General features: G+C 41.2%; 1 protein-coding gene across 2 annotated transcripts in view; it reads right to left on the bottom strand.

The window, feature by feature from the left end:
• The window catches only part of cul1b (cullin 1b), an 86,697-nt gene that overhangs the window by 31,045 nt on the left and 42,577 nt on the right, over positions 1-13,075 (bottom strand). For both annotated transcript variants that reach the window (XM_055657036.1, XM_055657045.1), the window contains 3 exons: positions 9,654-9,704; positions 4,861-4,951; positions 4,579-4,742 (listed from right to left, as the gene is read on the bottom strand). In XM_055657036.1, coding sequence (XP_055513011.1) covers positions 4,579-4,742; positions 4,861-4,951; positions 9,654-9,704 — 306 coding nt within the window. The remainder of the gene's footprint in view (positions 1-4,578; positions 4,743-4,860; positions 4,952-9,653; positions 9,705-13,075) is intronic.

The following is a 13,075-nucleotide window of genomic DNA, read 5'->3' as shown; positions in this document are numbered from 1 at the left end:
TTCCTGCAAATTAAAATAGATCACATTTCCAACTTTTCCTCATTTTGATGAAACCATCATCCATCATCATCCAGACCGTCAACCATTAATGTCACGACTCTGCAGATACTGCCTTTTACCTACTGAGCGTTTCTAGAATTTGCTGTTTATATCTCTACTCCCTATTGCTGGGAATGTGAAGTGAGCTACAATTATCATTAACCTTAAAATAGAGAAGTAAAAACAAAATTGTCAGGCTTCCCATTCTTGACAACTTCTCTTACATTCAAATAAAAATGGAGAAACACATTATGAATAATCCTTTATTTTACTGAATGTCACATAGCTCGAGGGGGCATATTGCCTTCAACTACTTTATTTCTCATCCTCCAAATATCTTACATCCTACCAAAACTCAACAACCAGGATATTAACCTATGAGGGCATTTAATTCTTAATATTGGCAGGTTTTGGGTGCATTACAGTCTAAATTCCTGTAATGCGTTTATGTATGGAAATCCATTAAAAAAGCGTTTTGTAATATTCAACAGGAATATAATAATAAAAGGTTTATCAAAAGTCATGACATATTCTGTGTGAGCGGGAGGGTCGAGCAAGCAATGAAAGTTTATAAAATGAAAGGGGGAACAAGTGTCAGAGAATGGGTAAGAAAGGGGTGAGGGAACAAAAGGCCACCACATAATCAAATCCATATACCTGTAAAACTCTCTTTAAAATACTTTAATTGTACCCACCTCTACCGCTTCTTCCAACAATTCGTTTCTTATACCCACCATCCTCCATGTAGAAACATTTCCCTCTCAGGTCCCCTTTAAATCTTTTCCCTCTAACCGTAAACCGATGCCCTCTGCTTTTAGACTGTGCTACCTTGGTGAAAATAACTGTGACCATTCGCATTATCTACAGTGGCTTGCAAAGGTTTTCATACCCCTTGAACTTTTCCAAATTTTGTCACGTTACAACCACCAACGTAAATGTATTTTATTGGAATTTTATGTGATAGACCAACACAAAGTGGTGCATAATTGTGAAGTGGAAGGAAAATGATACATGGTTTTCAAATTTTTGTACAAATAAAAAACTGAAAAGTGTGGCGTGCATAAGTATTCAGCCCCCCTGAGTCAATACTTTGTAGAACCACCTTTCGCTGCAATTACAGCTGCAAGTCTTTTGGGGTATGTCTCTACCAGCTTTGCACATCTAGAGACTGAAATTTTTGCCCATTCTTCTTTGCAAAATAGCTCAAGCTCAGTCAGATTGGATGGAGAGCGTCTGTGAGCAGCAATTTTCAAGTCTTGCCAGAGATTCTCAATTGGATTTAGTTCTGGACTTTGACTGGGCCATTCTAACACATGGATATGCTTTGATCTAAACCATTCCATTGTAGCTCTGGCTGTATGTTTAGGGTCGTTGTCCTGCTGGAAGGTGAACCTCCGCCCCAGTCTCAAGTCTTTTGCAGACTCTAACAGGTTTTCTTCCAAGATTGCCCTGTATTTGGCTCCATCCATCTTCCCATCAACTCTGACCAGCTTCCCTGTCCCTGCTGAAGAAAAGCATCCCCACAGCATGATGCTGCCACCACCATGTTTCACAGTGGGGATGGTGTGTTCAGGGTGATGTGCAGTGTTAGTTTTCCGTCACACATAGCGTTTTGCATTTAGGTCAAAAACTTCAATTTTGGTCTCATCTGACCAGAGCACCTTCAATCAATCAATCAATCAATCAATCAACCTATATTGTCATCTTGCAAGCAACAGTTGTACAGTGCAAAATGAAAAGACGTTTCCCAGGGAATACCGGAGCATCGCACATGAAATTTAAAACATTTCACACATAATAACACTAAAAACAATCCAGACCCTGATGGAACAGTATAAATAGTTAAAAGCAGGTAAAACAACAACGTTAAAATACAATAAAACCAATCATAAAAATGTCCGGGGCAGCTGATTTGAGTGGCCAGTGCCAGTTATTAAAGTGTCCGTGCCAAGCCTCAGAATCAGGTGACTGTGAGTACAGAGTGACTGTTTAGCAGCCTCACAGCCTGCGGCAGGAAGCTGTTTAGCAGTCTTGTAGTCCGGGCTTTGATGCTGCGATATCTCTTGCCTGATGGCAGGAGATCCAGGTGTATGTGGAGGGGGTGCAGTTTGTCCTTAGCAATTCTCTGAGCTTTTTTCAGACAGCGGGTCTGGAACATTTCTTGTACCGAGGGTAGGGAGACGCCAATGATCCTCTCTGCTCCCCTCACTACCCTCTGCAGAGCCTTCCTGTCCAAGCAGTTGCAGGTGTAGTACCACGTATTTATGCAGTACGCGAGTACAGACTCCACCGTACCCTGTAGAAAGTCCTGAGGATGTTGGTGGGGAGTGAGGCCTGTTTGAGTTTCTTCAGGAAGTGCAGTCGCTGATGGGCCCGTTTGACGGTCCCAGTGGTGTTCCTGGACCAGGTGAGACTGTCTGTAATTTGCACACCGAGGAACTTTATGCTCTCCACTGGGGTGCCACTGATGTTGAGGGGTGTATGCTTTGGCTGCGCCCTCCTGAAGTCGACAACCATCTCCTTTGTTTTGTCGACATTTAATTCTAGATGACTTTTGCCGCACCAGTCCACTAGTTGTTTTACTTCCTCCCTGTACATTGATTCGTCATCTCTGCTGATGAGTCCCACCACTGTTGTGTCATCCGCGAATTTTATGATCTTATTATCCCTGAATCTGGCAGCACAGTCATGTGTGAGCAATGTGAACAACAGCGGGCTGAGCACACAGCCTTGAGAGGAGCCGGTGCTCAGCGTGATCGAGCCTGAAGTGTTCTTGCCAACACGGACTGACTGCGGTCTCTCTGTCAGAAAGTCCAAGATCCAGTGACACAGGGTGGTGTTGAGGCCCAGCAAGGTTAGTTTCTCCACAAGTCTCTGTGGGATGATGGTGTTAAACGCTGAGCTGAAGTCAATGTACAGGATTCTGGCGTATGTGTTTTTGTTTTCCAGATGCGTGAGTACTGTGTGCAGCATGGTAGAGATGGCATCATCTGTAGAACGGTTGGGACGATAGGCAAACTGGAGGGGGTCTAACGATGAGGGGAGGCTGGCAGTAATGTGGGGTTTCACCAGGCGTTCCTCCACATGTTTGCTGTGTCCCCCACATGGCTGGTGGCAAACTGCAAACGGGATTTCTTATGGCTTTTTTTTCTACAATGGCTTTCTTCTTGCCATTCTTCCATAAAGGCCATATTTGTGGAGTGCACGACTAATAGTTGTCCTGTGGACAGATTCTCCCATCTGAGCTGTGGATCTGTGCAGCAACTCCAGAGTTACCATTTGGCTGCTTCTCTGATCAATGCTCTCCTTGCCCGGCCTGTCAGTTTAGGTGGACGGCCACGTCTTGGTAGGTTTGCAGTTGTGCCATACTCTTTCCATTTTCGGATGATGGATTGAACACTGCGTGAGATGTTCAAAGCTTGGGATATTTTTTTATAACCTAACCCTGCCTTAAACCTCTCCACAACTTCTTATCCCTGACCTGTCTGGTGTGTTCCTTGGGCTTCATGATGCTGTTTGTTCTCTAACAAACCTCTGAGGCCTTCACAGAACAACTGTATTTATACTGAGATTAGATTACACACGTGGACTCTATTTACTAATTAGGTGACTTCTGAAGGCAATTGGTTGCACTGGATTTTATTTAGGGGTATGAATAAAGGGGGCTGAATACTTTTGCACGCCACACTTTTCAGTTATTTATTTGTAAAAAAAATTGAAAACCATGTATCATTTTCCTTCCACTTCACAATTACGCGCCACTTTGTGTTGGTCTATCACATAAAATCCCAATAAAATACATTTACGTTTGTGGTTGTAACGTGACAAAATGTGGAAAAGTTCAAGGGGTGTGAATACTTTTGCAAGCCACTGTATGCCCCTCATGATTTTGTAAACCTGCATAAGGTCACCAGTCAGCCTCTTTCACTCTGGAGAAAACAGGCCCAGCCTACATGATACCTCCTTAGAACACAACCCTTCAGTCCCAGCAACAGCCTTGTGAATCTTTACCGCACTCTCTCTAGCCTAATCACAGTCTTCCTATAGTATGCTGGCTGGAACTGCATACAATTTCAGGTTCGATTTCACCGATGTCTTGGATAGCTAACGCTACTTTCCCATCTCTTGGAATCCACATCCGTCGGATGAAACCAAGTATGCATAATGTCGTCTTTGTCAGTTAGACTACCTTTTCACTTTCAATGGTATTTATATCCTTGGTTCTCTCCAGTCTACAACACTCCCCAGGACCCTGTTATTCACTGTACATGTCCTGTCCTGTTTAACTTCCCAAAATGCTCTGTTCGAGTTAAATTTCATTTTGCCATTCCTTGGCCTACTTTCCAAGTTGAATTAAATCATGTTCTTGCCTTAAACAATCTTCTCCACTGGCCACCATCCGGAAACTTACTAATCATGCCACCTCATCCATATTGTTCATATATATGATAAACATGCACTGTGCTACAATTGCCCAATTCAATAAACATTTGAGATAGACTCTATTAACTGTCCATTTATCTAACTGCAGTTACTAACCTTCTTCATGTATTCTGTTACAGGATTTTGCTGCAGAAACTCAGTGCTTTCCCTTGTGTAAAACCTCTCGGTGTCAGCCAGAAATTGAGATTCAAATGACTCTTTATACACGGTCAATGTGGGTCCCTTTGCAAAAGCATCATCTTCATTCAGCCCAAGTTCAACTGTGATTAAAATAAATACAATGAACAAAACTTTTCAGCCTGAAAAATTTCCAAAGATTCTGCTAACAGATCTACTAGGATCAGTTAAACACATTAAACACAAGCAGTTCACAATTACCATACGACTGAACCACTCCGCTAATCAGTCTGGTGTTGATAGTTTCACCATTTCGCTCCTTCTCAATCAACTTCAGAACTGCATTTGTAACCTGGCGAGAAATGTAATGGTCTTTAGAATAGCCTCATGTATCATTATAACAGATTAAATGACTACAATACCTTTCCAAACTTTAATTATATATAAGATAGACACAAAAAGCTGGAGTAACTCAGCAGGACAGGCAGCATCTCTGGATAGAAGGAATGGGTGACGTTTTGGGTCAAGACCCTTCTTCAGACTCAACTGATTTTCTAGTAGGACTGTTAGCAGAATCTTTGAAAATTATATATATATATATATATGTCATGTCAGCTATATAAAAGGAATCGACTCATGGAGATTTAGGCATCCTGTTCAGCAGGACTTTGTAGCTGAAATTCAAGACACAGATAACCCTCATTATAGCGGACCATAGTGCAGGGTGGATTGGTGTCCATTATTGCTAATTGTCCCCTATAACCGAGTATTCCAAGGGGTGGTTTTGGGAGGACAAAGATCCACAAAACCTACGCTTATGGTAGAAAAGGTTGAAAAGCTTAAATTGATAAAGTTGTGTTTTCAGATTTAGCTTAGTTTAAGATATGGCGCAGAAACTGGACCTTCGGCCCACCGTGTCCATGGCGGCAGACCTCTTTACACTAGTCCTATTTTATCACACTTTCGAATACTCCCCTGACACACGAGATAAATATCTCCCGAAACATAGCGTCCAATTAACTTACAAACCAGCACATCTTTGGGATGTGGGAGGAAACTCCAGCTGTTGCAGCAGCACACAGACAGCACATGAGGACAGTATCGCATTGGGTCTCTGGCGCTGGGAGGCAGCAGCTCTATCAGCTGCGCCAACTCACAGATGGACAAATCTGACTGCTCAAGCCCCAGATCCCAGAATTAACGCCAGTACTACTTTATTCAGCGGCGAGGCCGTCCGCCAACTTTAACAGAGAATCTGCCAACTCAAGTTTAATCAATTGAATGCAAGCCCAAAATATTCATTGTTTCCAAATGTGAATGGGGGGCTTAGGCCGAGCGACCGTTCCATCAGTCTTGAGGAGGGAATTATTTTGGCTCATCGGTCCGTAATAACAAGGTAGACAGTACGGCGATCAGTGTTAAGAACCAAGATAATTTTCTTTTGCTCAATCCCTCTTTTAATTCCAGATATTTGGCATAGAATAGGGTGGTCATTTGGTTGTTCATGCTCACGCATATAACCATATAACAATTACAGCACGGAAACAGGCCATCTCGGCCCTTCTAGTCCGTGCCGAACACTTATTCTCCCCTAGTCCCATCTACCTGCACTCAGACCATAACCCTCCATTCCTTTCCCGTCCATATGCCTATCCAATTTATTTTTAAATTATAAAATCGAACCTGCCTCCACCACTTCCACTGGAAGCTCATTCCACACAGCTACCACTCTGAGTAAAGAAGTTCCCCCTCATGTTACCCCTAAACTTCTGTCCCTTAATTCTCAAATCATGTCCTCTTGTTTGAATCTTCCCTACTCTCGATGGAAAAAGCTTATCCACGTTAACTCTGTATATCCCTCTCATCATTTTAAAGACCTCTATCAAGTCCCCCCTTAACCTTCTGCGCTCCAAAGAATAAAGCCCTAACTTGTTCAAGCTTTCTCTGTAACTTAGTTGCTGAAACCCAGGCAACATTCTAGTAAATCTCCTCTGTACTCTCTCTATTTTGTTGACATCTTTCCTATAATTTGGTGACCAAAATTGTACACCATACTCCAGAATTGGTCTCACCAATGCCATGTACAATTTTAACATTACATCCCAACTTCTATACTCAATGCTCTGATTTATAAAGGCCAGTACACCAAAAGGTTTCTTTACCACCCTATCTATATGAGATTCGTATGCATGTTTAGTTTATTGTTAAGGCAAAAAGTTTTAAATATTTCAAAAACATTCCAATATATTCAGAAGGTTTATCTATATTACTAAATCTCTGATCTTGACCGCTATTGGCCAACTGTGCTGCGATTTCCGACTGAACGCAGCCACCTACGGTCATCATTTTTGGCCACCTCGCTCAGAGCCCCCCTCCGCCTTACGGGTGCTGAGGATTTTTCCTATCGATGACAAATCAGAGAGATATTAATGTTTTTTAAAAAGTCACCATTCTCTCTGCTGCCCCTGCTGGAGGGAGGGGGAGGGACTATAAAACCAGGAAGTGGTGTGCTTTACTCACTCTCTGCAAGATAGATGAAGCCAAGGGTCACGTCTCTCGGAGCTCTGAATAACACTGAACAAATGTCTACACAACTGTGAGTATCCTTAATGTGGTTTGAAAATGAAAATATGGTTTGTTTGAAGTAAAAAGGCACTGCCTGCAAATGGTTGTTTGGGTGTTTTGGCTTGAAGTTGAAAGGGACTACTTACTACAAATGGTGGCTTGGGTGCATTGACTTGAAGTTGAAAGGCACTATTTACTGCAAATGGTGGCTTGGGTGATTTGGCTTGAAGTTGAAAGGCACTTCTTACTGCAAATGGTGGCTTAGGTGCTTTGGCTTGAAGTTGAATTGCACTATTTACTGCAAATGGTGGCTGGGAGCTTTGGCGTGAAGTTTAAACAAATTCTCTCTGCTGCACCTGCTGGAGGGAGGGGGAGGGACTATAAAACCAGGAAGTGGTGTGCCTCACTCATTCTCTGCAAGATGGATGAAGCCAAGGGTCACGTCTCTCTGAGCTCTGAATAACACTGAACAAATGTCTACACAACTGTGAGTACCTATAATGTGGTTTGAAAATGAAAATATTGATTGTTTGAAGTAAAAAGGCACTGCCTGAAAATGGTTGTTTGGGTGCTTTGGCTTGAAGTTGAAAGGCACTACTTACTGCAAATGGTGGCATTTGGCTTTAAGTTGAAAGGCACTATTTACTGCAAATGGTGGCATGAAGTTGAAAGACACTACTTACTGCAAATGGTGACGGGTGCTTTGGTTTGAAGTTGAAAGGCACTACTTACTGCAAATGGTGGCTTGGGTGCTTTAGCTTGAAGTTGAAAGGCACTACTTACTGCAAATGGTGGCTTGTGTGCTTTGGCTTGAAGTTGAAAGGCACTACTTACTGCAAATGGCGGCTTGGGTGCATTGGCTTGAAGTTAAATGGCACTACTGCAAATGCACTTACTTCCTGTTTGCTCTGTATATTCATTTTAGATAAAACGCTACGACTTACGGCTGTGATTTTTGGCCATCTTACTCAGTCCCCCCTCTGCTGAGCAGGTGCAGAGAATTCTTCCCATCAATGAAAAATAAAAGTGTTATTAGTGTTTAATAAATGTTGAGAATCTCTCTCCTGTCAATCACGCCCTGAAAGCTACACCTTTTCCGGTCGGAGGGGTTATAACACCCGGAAATGTGGGTGTGGCACAGTCTCTGCATGATGGGGGAGGGAGAGGTCATCACTCTGGCTGACCTGTGAATCAACTGAACACACTGAATGTCTACTGAACTGTGAGTTCGGTGTTTTGTGTGGTTTTATGTTGTTTCACCCAGCATGAAATGGTATGAAGCTGCATTTGAATTTGGTGGCCTTCGACCCTGCTTGAAGTGGAATGAAACTGCACTTGAATTTGGTGGCCTTGCATCTTGCCTGCACTTGAATTTGGTGGCCTTGCACGCTGCTCATAGTAGTAAGAAACTGCACTTGAATTTGGTGGCCTTGCACCCTGCTTGAAATGGTAGGAACATGGATTTGAATTTGGTGGCCTTGCACCCTACTTGAAATGGAATTTCAAGGAATAGTCATGAGTCAACAGCCGTGAGTGAGCTGCCAGCAGCTCAGGCTAGAGGGACTGAGCTGCCACCCCAAGAACCCATACCAGCACTCCAGAAAGCCCCCCCACTGGCCACCAATATTGGAATTGGTGGAGAGGTGGAATATTGGTGGAGAGGTGGAATATTGGGTCGGGTGACCAGCCCTCACGTGTGAACATGGGACCTAACGGGTCCCACTTAGTCTAGTAATTATTATATAATTCCTGGATGACAGTGGTGAAAGTGAGATGTCAGTGGTAGGTTATGACACAGCTGACAATCAAATTCCTTCCCTACCTATTTTGTGGGCACCCATACATGGTGCACATTATACTCAATAAGGTATTTCAACAGACAAGATATTACTGCAAAAGTATCCTCTTTGTGATTTCTGCAAGTTCCTACTGAGAGATTATATTAAGCACGTTTAGAATTTTTGTTTGCAACCAAGGTGGCTGAAAATCTATCGTTGCTTGTTTTTTTTTTTCTTAAATGAAGTCCAAAGATTGTTAACCAGTAAAAATGACTTAGGACACCATTAAAAATTCACTTATAGATCATGTAATAAATATCAACAATGGGAAAGAGTGGAAACACCTGAAATGGTGGCAAGATCTTTGATTTCTGATGGTTACTTTGGAGAAAACAGCATGACGGTGAAGCAAGGACCAAAAATATTGACAATTGGATTTTCACTTTTAACTGGAGACTGTTATTAAATTCAGAGTGGAATGATGGTTAAAGCTAACAGTTTCCACCTCATTAAATTTGCCAGATATTATCAATGAGTCTTTTAGAATGATGACAAGTGTCAGGAAGTAGTAGAAATAGCGATTACACCAGTATCACTAGGAACGTACTTTCGGAAATAACATATTTAAACCACAAGGCTTTTTGAAGAGATAGTAATGAATAGTAATAGAAATAGTATTGAACAAACATATTTTAATGATAAAATACTTGCCTGCTTATTTAAAGGTCGAAATAAACAATCCCGCCATGTCACTAAAGCAAGCTGCAAGGATAGAAAAAAAAGCATGTTGTGATTACTGCTCATAAATAAATGGCTTCCAAATATTGTCATTATCACCAAACTGTACGAAGTCAAATCTAAAAAATTGGATTTAGGATATGGCCTACTTTGGTTAACATTCTTGGAGGACAAATGTTTTTCTGAAACACGTAAAATAGTCATAAAACACAGAACCAGGCCCTTTGGCATAACTTGCCCATGATGACCAAGATGTCCCATCTACCTAGTACAACCTGCCTGTGTTGGGCCCATGTACCTTTCCTATTCATGTACCTGTCTTTTAATTGTTGCCTCAACTGCCTCCTCTAGCAGCCCGTTCCATATACGTGTGAAAAAATTACCCCTCGGGTTCATATTAAATCTTTCCCCTCTCACCTTAAACCTATGTCCTCTGGTTCTCAATTCCCCTGCTCTAGGTAAAAGACATTCACCCTATCTAGTCCCCTCATCAGCTTATGCACCCTATCTAGTCCCCTTAGCCTCCAGCGGTCTAAAGAATAAAGTCTGAGCTTGCTCAATCAACCTCACCCTATCGATCAGGCTCTCAAGTCCTAGCAACATCCGCGTTAATCTTTTTTGCACTCTTTCCAGCTTAACCACATTGTAAATCAAGACTTTTTTTTAAACGTTGTCATACAAAATTTTCAGAGCAGCTTTGAATACTGTAAAAATAAATGAGTTCAGAATAAATTCATTACTTTTCTTTTCCTTTTGATCAAAGGTTAGTCTTTTCTGGCAAAGGTGCAATACAATCTAAAGAGCTCTTGTTGAATTAATAAATTATATTTCTATTCATCACGTCAGTAACTAGAGAACATTAAAACAAATTTAGAATCAAAAGGACAAAGGGAGGATTGATACGACATGGAATACAATATCTGGAAGAATGGTGACAGCACTATTTCTAAAAGTTTCTAAAAGGGGGTAGAAATTTTAAAAACAGTTTGCTGAAAAACATCTATGCATATAATGCACAAAGACTACATCCAAACTGGTTTGTGGCATCAGGTTAATTTCAGTGATTAACTGCAGATGCTGAAGAAGGATCTCGACCCAAATCGGCACCCATTCCTTCTCTCCAGAGATGCTGCCTGAGTTACCCCAGCTTTTTGTGTCTACATTTGAATGGATCAGTTTGACTTACCATGGTACACTGGCAGTAATATTCAAGCACATTAGGACTAGGCATTGCCATGACATAGATGAGACAAGATGATACTAACAGATGAACACAACACTTCAAATATGAATCAGAAAAGATACATTTAAGTAGAAGAAAGGTGCAACGCTATATACTGTGGATGGGCTGGAGCAGAAGAAGCTGAGTTTAACCCAATAGTTCTGGATTCAAGTCTGAGGTTACATCTGATAATCATTAATTCTCGAGATTTCAATAGCAAAGCATGCCCATCAATCCTATCCAGAATTAGCAACAGCTCGCCAAAATCTCTTCAACAACACCATTTTGTTTCCATGTATTCTCGATGACGCACATGTGCCCATTTTGTTTTCACTACATTGTTAGTTGCTCTGTTAAAGGTAAGATGTCATTAAGCTGGCAAGAGTTGAGAAGATTTACGAGGATGTTGCCAGGACTCGAGGCCCTGAGCTACAGGGGGAGGTTGGTTCAGGCTTGGATTTAATACCTTGGAGCACCACAAGGCTGAAGGATGATCTTACAGAGGTATGTAAACTCATGGGTGGAACAGATAAGGTGAATGCACAGAGCCTTTTTTCCCAGGGTAAAGAAACCAAGAACTTGAGGACATAAGTTAAAAGTGCATGGGGAAAGAGTAGCAGGAACCTGAGAGGCAATAGCTTTATTTTTACACAGACTGGCTGAGATGGGGCATTTTGGTTGGCGTGAACGAATTGGGCTGAAGGGTCTGCTTCTGTGCTGTACCACTCTATGACATCTACTACAGATTTCCAGGTTAAAATGACATGACGAAGAGAATGAACTAAAGGTAACCTTAAAAGATAAATGCTATAAAATGGATGAAACATTAATGCTTTCCACTTGAAAATTTCAAGCCACCATTGTCTAAGCATTGGGCTCAAATGCTGGTATACTGGATTATAATGAAATGCAGTTACACTTTTGCAGAATTGACACTTCAGCTCATATGTATTTCTGGGTCTTTGCTTGTCCATAAAAATCCAACAGACAGATCCACCAAAAAAGGATGGAACCAATTCACAATAGCCAAAAGGACCCTAGTCTTGCTGCTCATCTTTGCTGTCCCTTAAGTCAACTAAATGAAGATGCTAGAGGGATATCAATGGTCCTTTTTCAGAATTTGCAATCGGTGGGACTGGCCAATATATATGTATATCTATATCTTTATATATATCTATATATATAGATATATATCTATATATATCTATACACACACACACACACACACACATATATATATATTATATATATATATATATATATATATTTATATATATATATATATTTATATATATATATATATATTTATATATATATATTTATATATATATATATATATATATACATTTATATATGTATATATATTTATATATGTGTGTGTGTGTATATATATATAGTTTGTAAAAGTCATTACAGACATGCCAAATTTCCAGTCTTACGATCTTCTTATCGCGTATGGCGTGCATAGCCTAAAGTTGTAAGACTACTTGTTCTATTTGATCTTATTTGATTGTGCATGCCAAGCTGATTGCATTTGTTGAAACAGGGCGGACCACGTGAAGGTTGCAATCTCCCACCCCAGTCTTATGATGAAGTAGAGGCATTGGTGTGCCTTCTTAGCTGTTGCTTCTGTAGTCATAGTCAGAGAGATATACGGTGTGGAAACTGGCTCTTCGGCCCAACTTGTCCACACTGGCCAACATGTCCCAACAACACTCGTCCCACCTGCCTGTGTTTGGTCCACATCCCTCCAAACCTGCCCTATCCAAGCTTCAATGCGATTGGTCTGCGATAGATCATTAGTAATATTTACATTAACGAAATTGAAGGTCTTAACAATGTCTACTTCTGCAGCGTTGATGCTGATTGGATGATGACAAAAATAACTGGGGAACGAATACGATCCCTCAAAGATCAACTAAGTTGTCTATGTGTAGCCACCGAGATGGACATGGCCCCAAACGTACATTTCTCATCTGTACTTACCATGGAGGATGACATGGATGCTTGGGATAATATGGATGTCTTAAAGAGTCCACATTACAGAAGTGGAGGTGCTATAAACCCTTTATAACTGTATAAAAATCCCTTTGAACTGATCAAATATATCCTTGACCGTGTAGGAAGCTAGGGATTGAATTATGGGGCCCCTGGAAGAGATATTTGTATTTGT

Source organism: Leucoraja erinacea, chromosome 2 (genome assembly GCF_028641065.1).
Source record: "Leucoraja erinacea ecotype New England chromosome 2, Leri_hhj_1, whole genome shotgun sequence".
Taxonomy (NCBI): Eukaryota; Metazoa; Chordata; class Chondrichthyes; order Rajiformes; family Rajidae; genus Leucoraja; species Leucoraja erinaceus.
The sequence above is the reverse complement of the archived record's forward strand: the minus strand, read 5'-3'. Positions and strand labels throughout refer to the sequence as shown.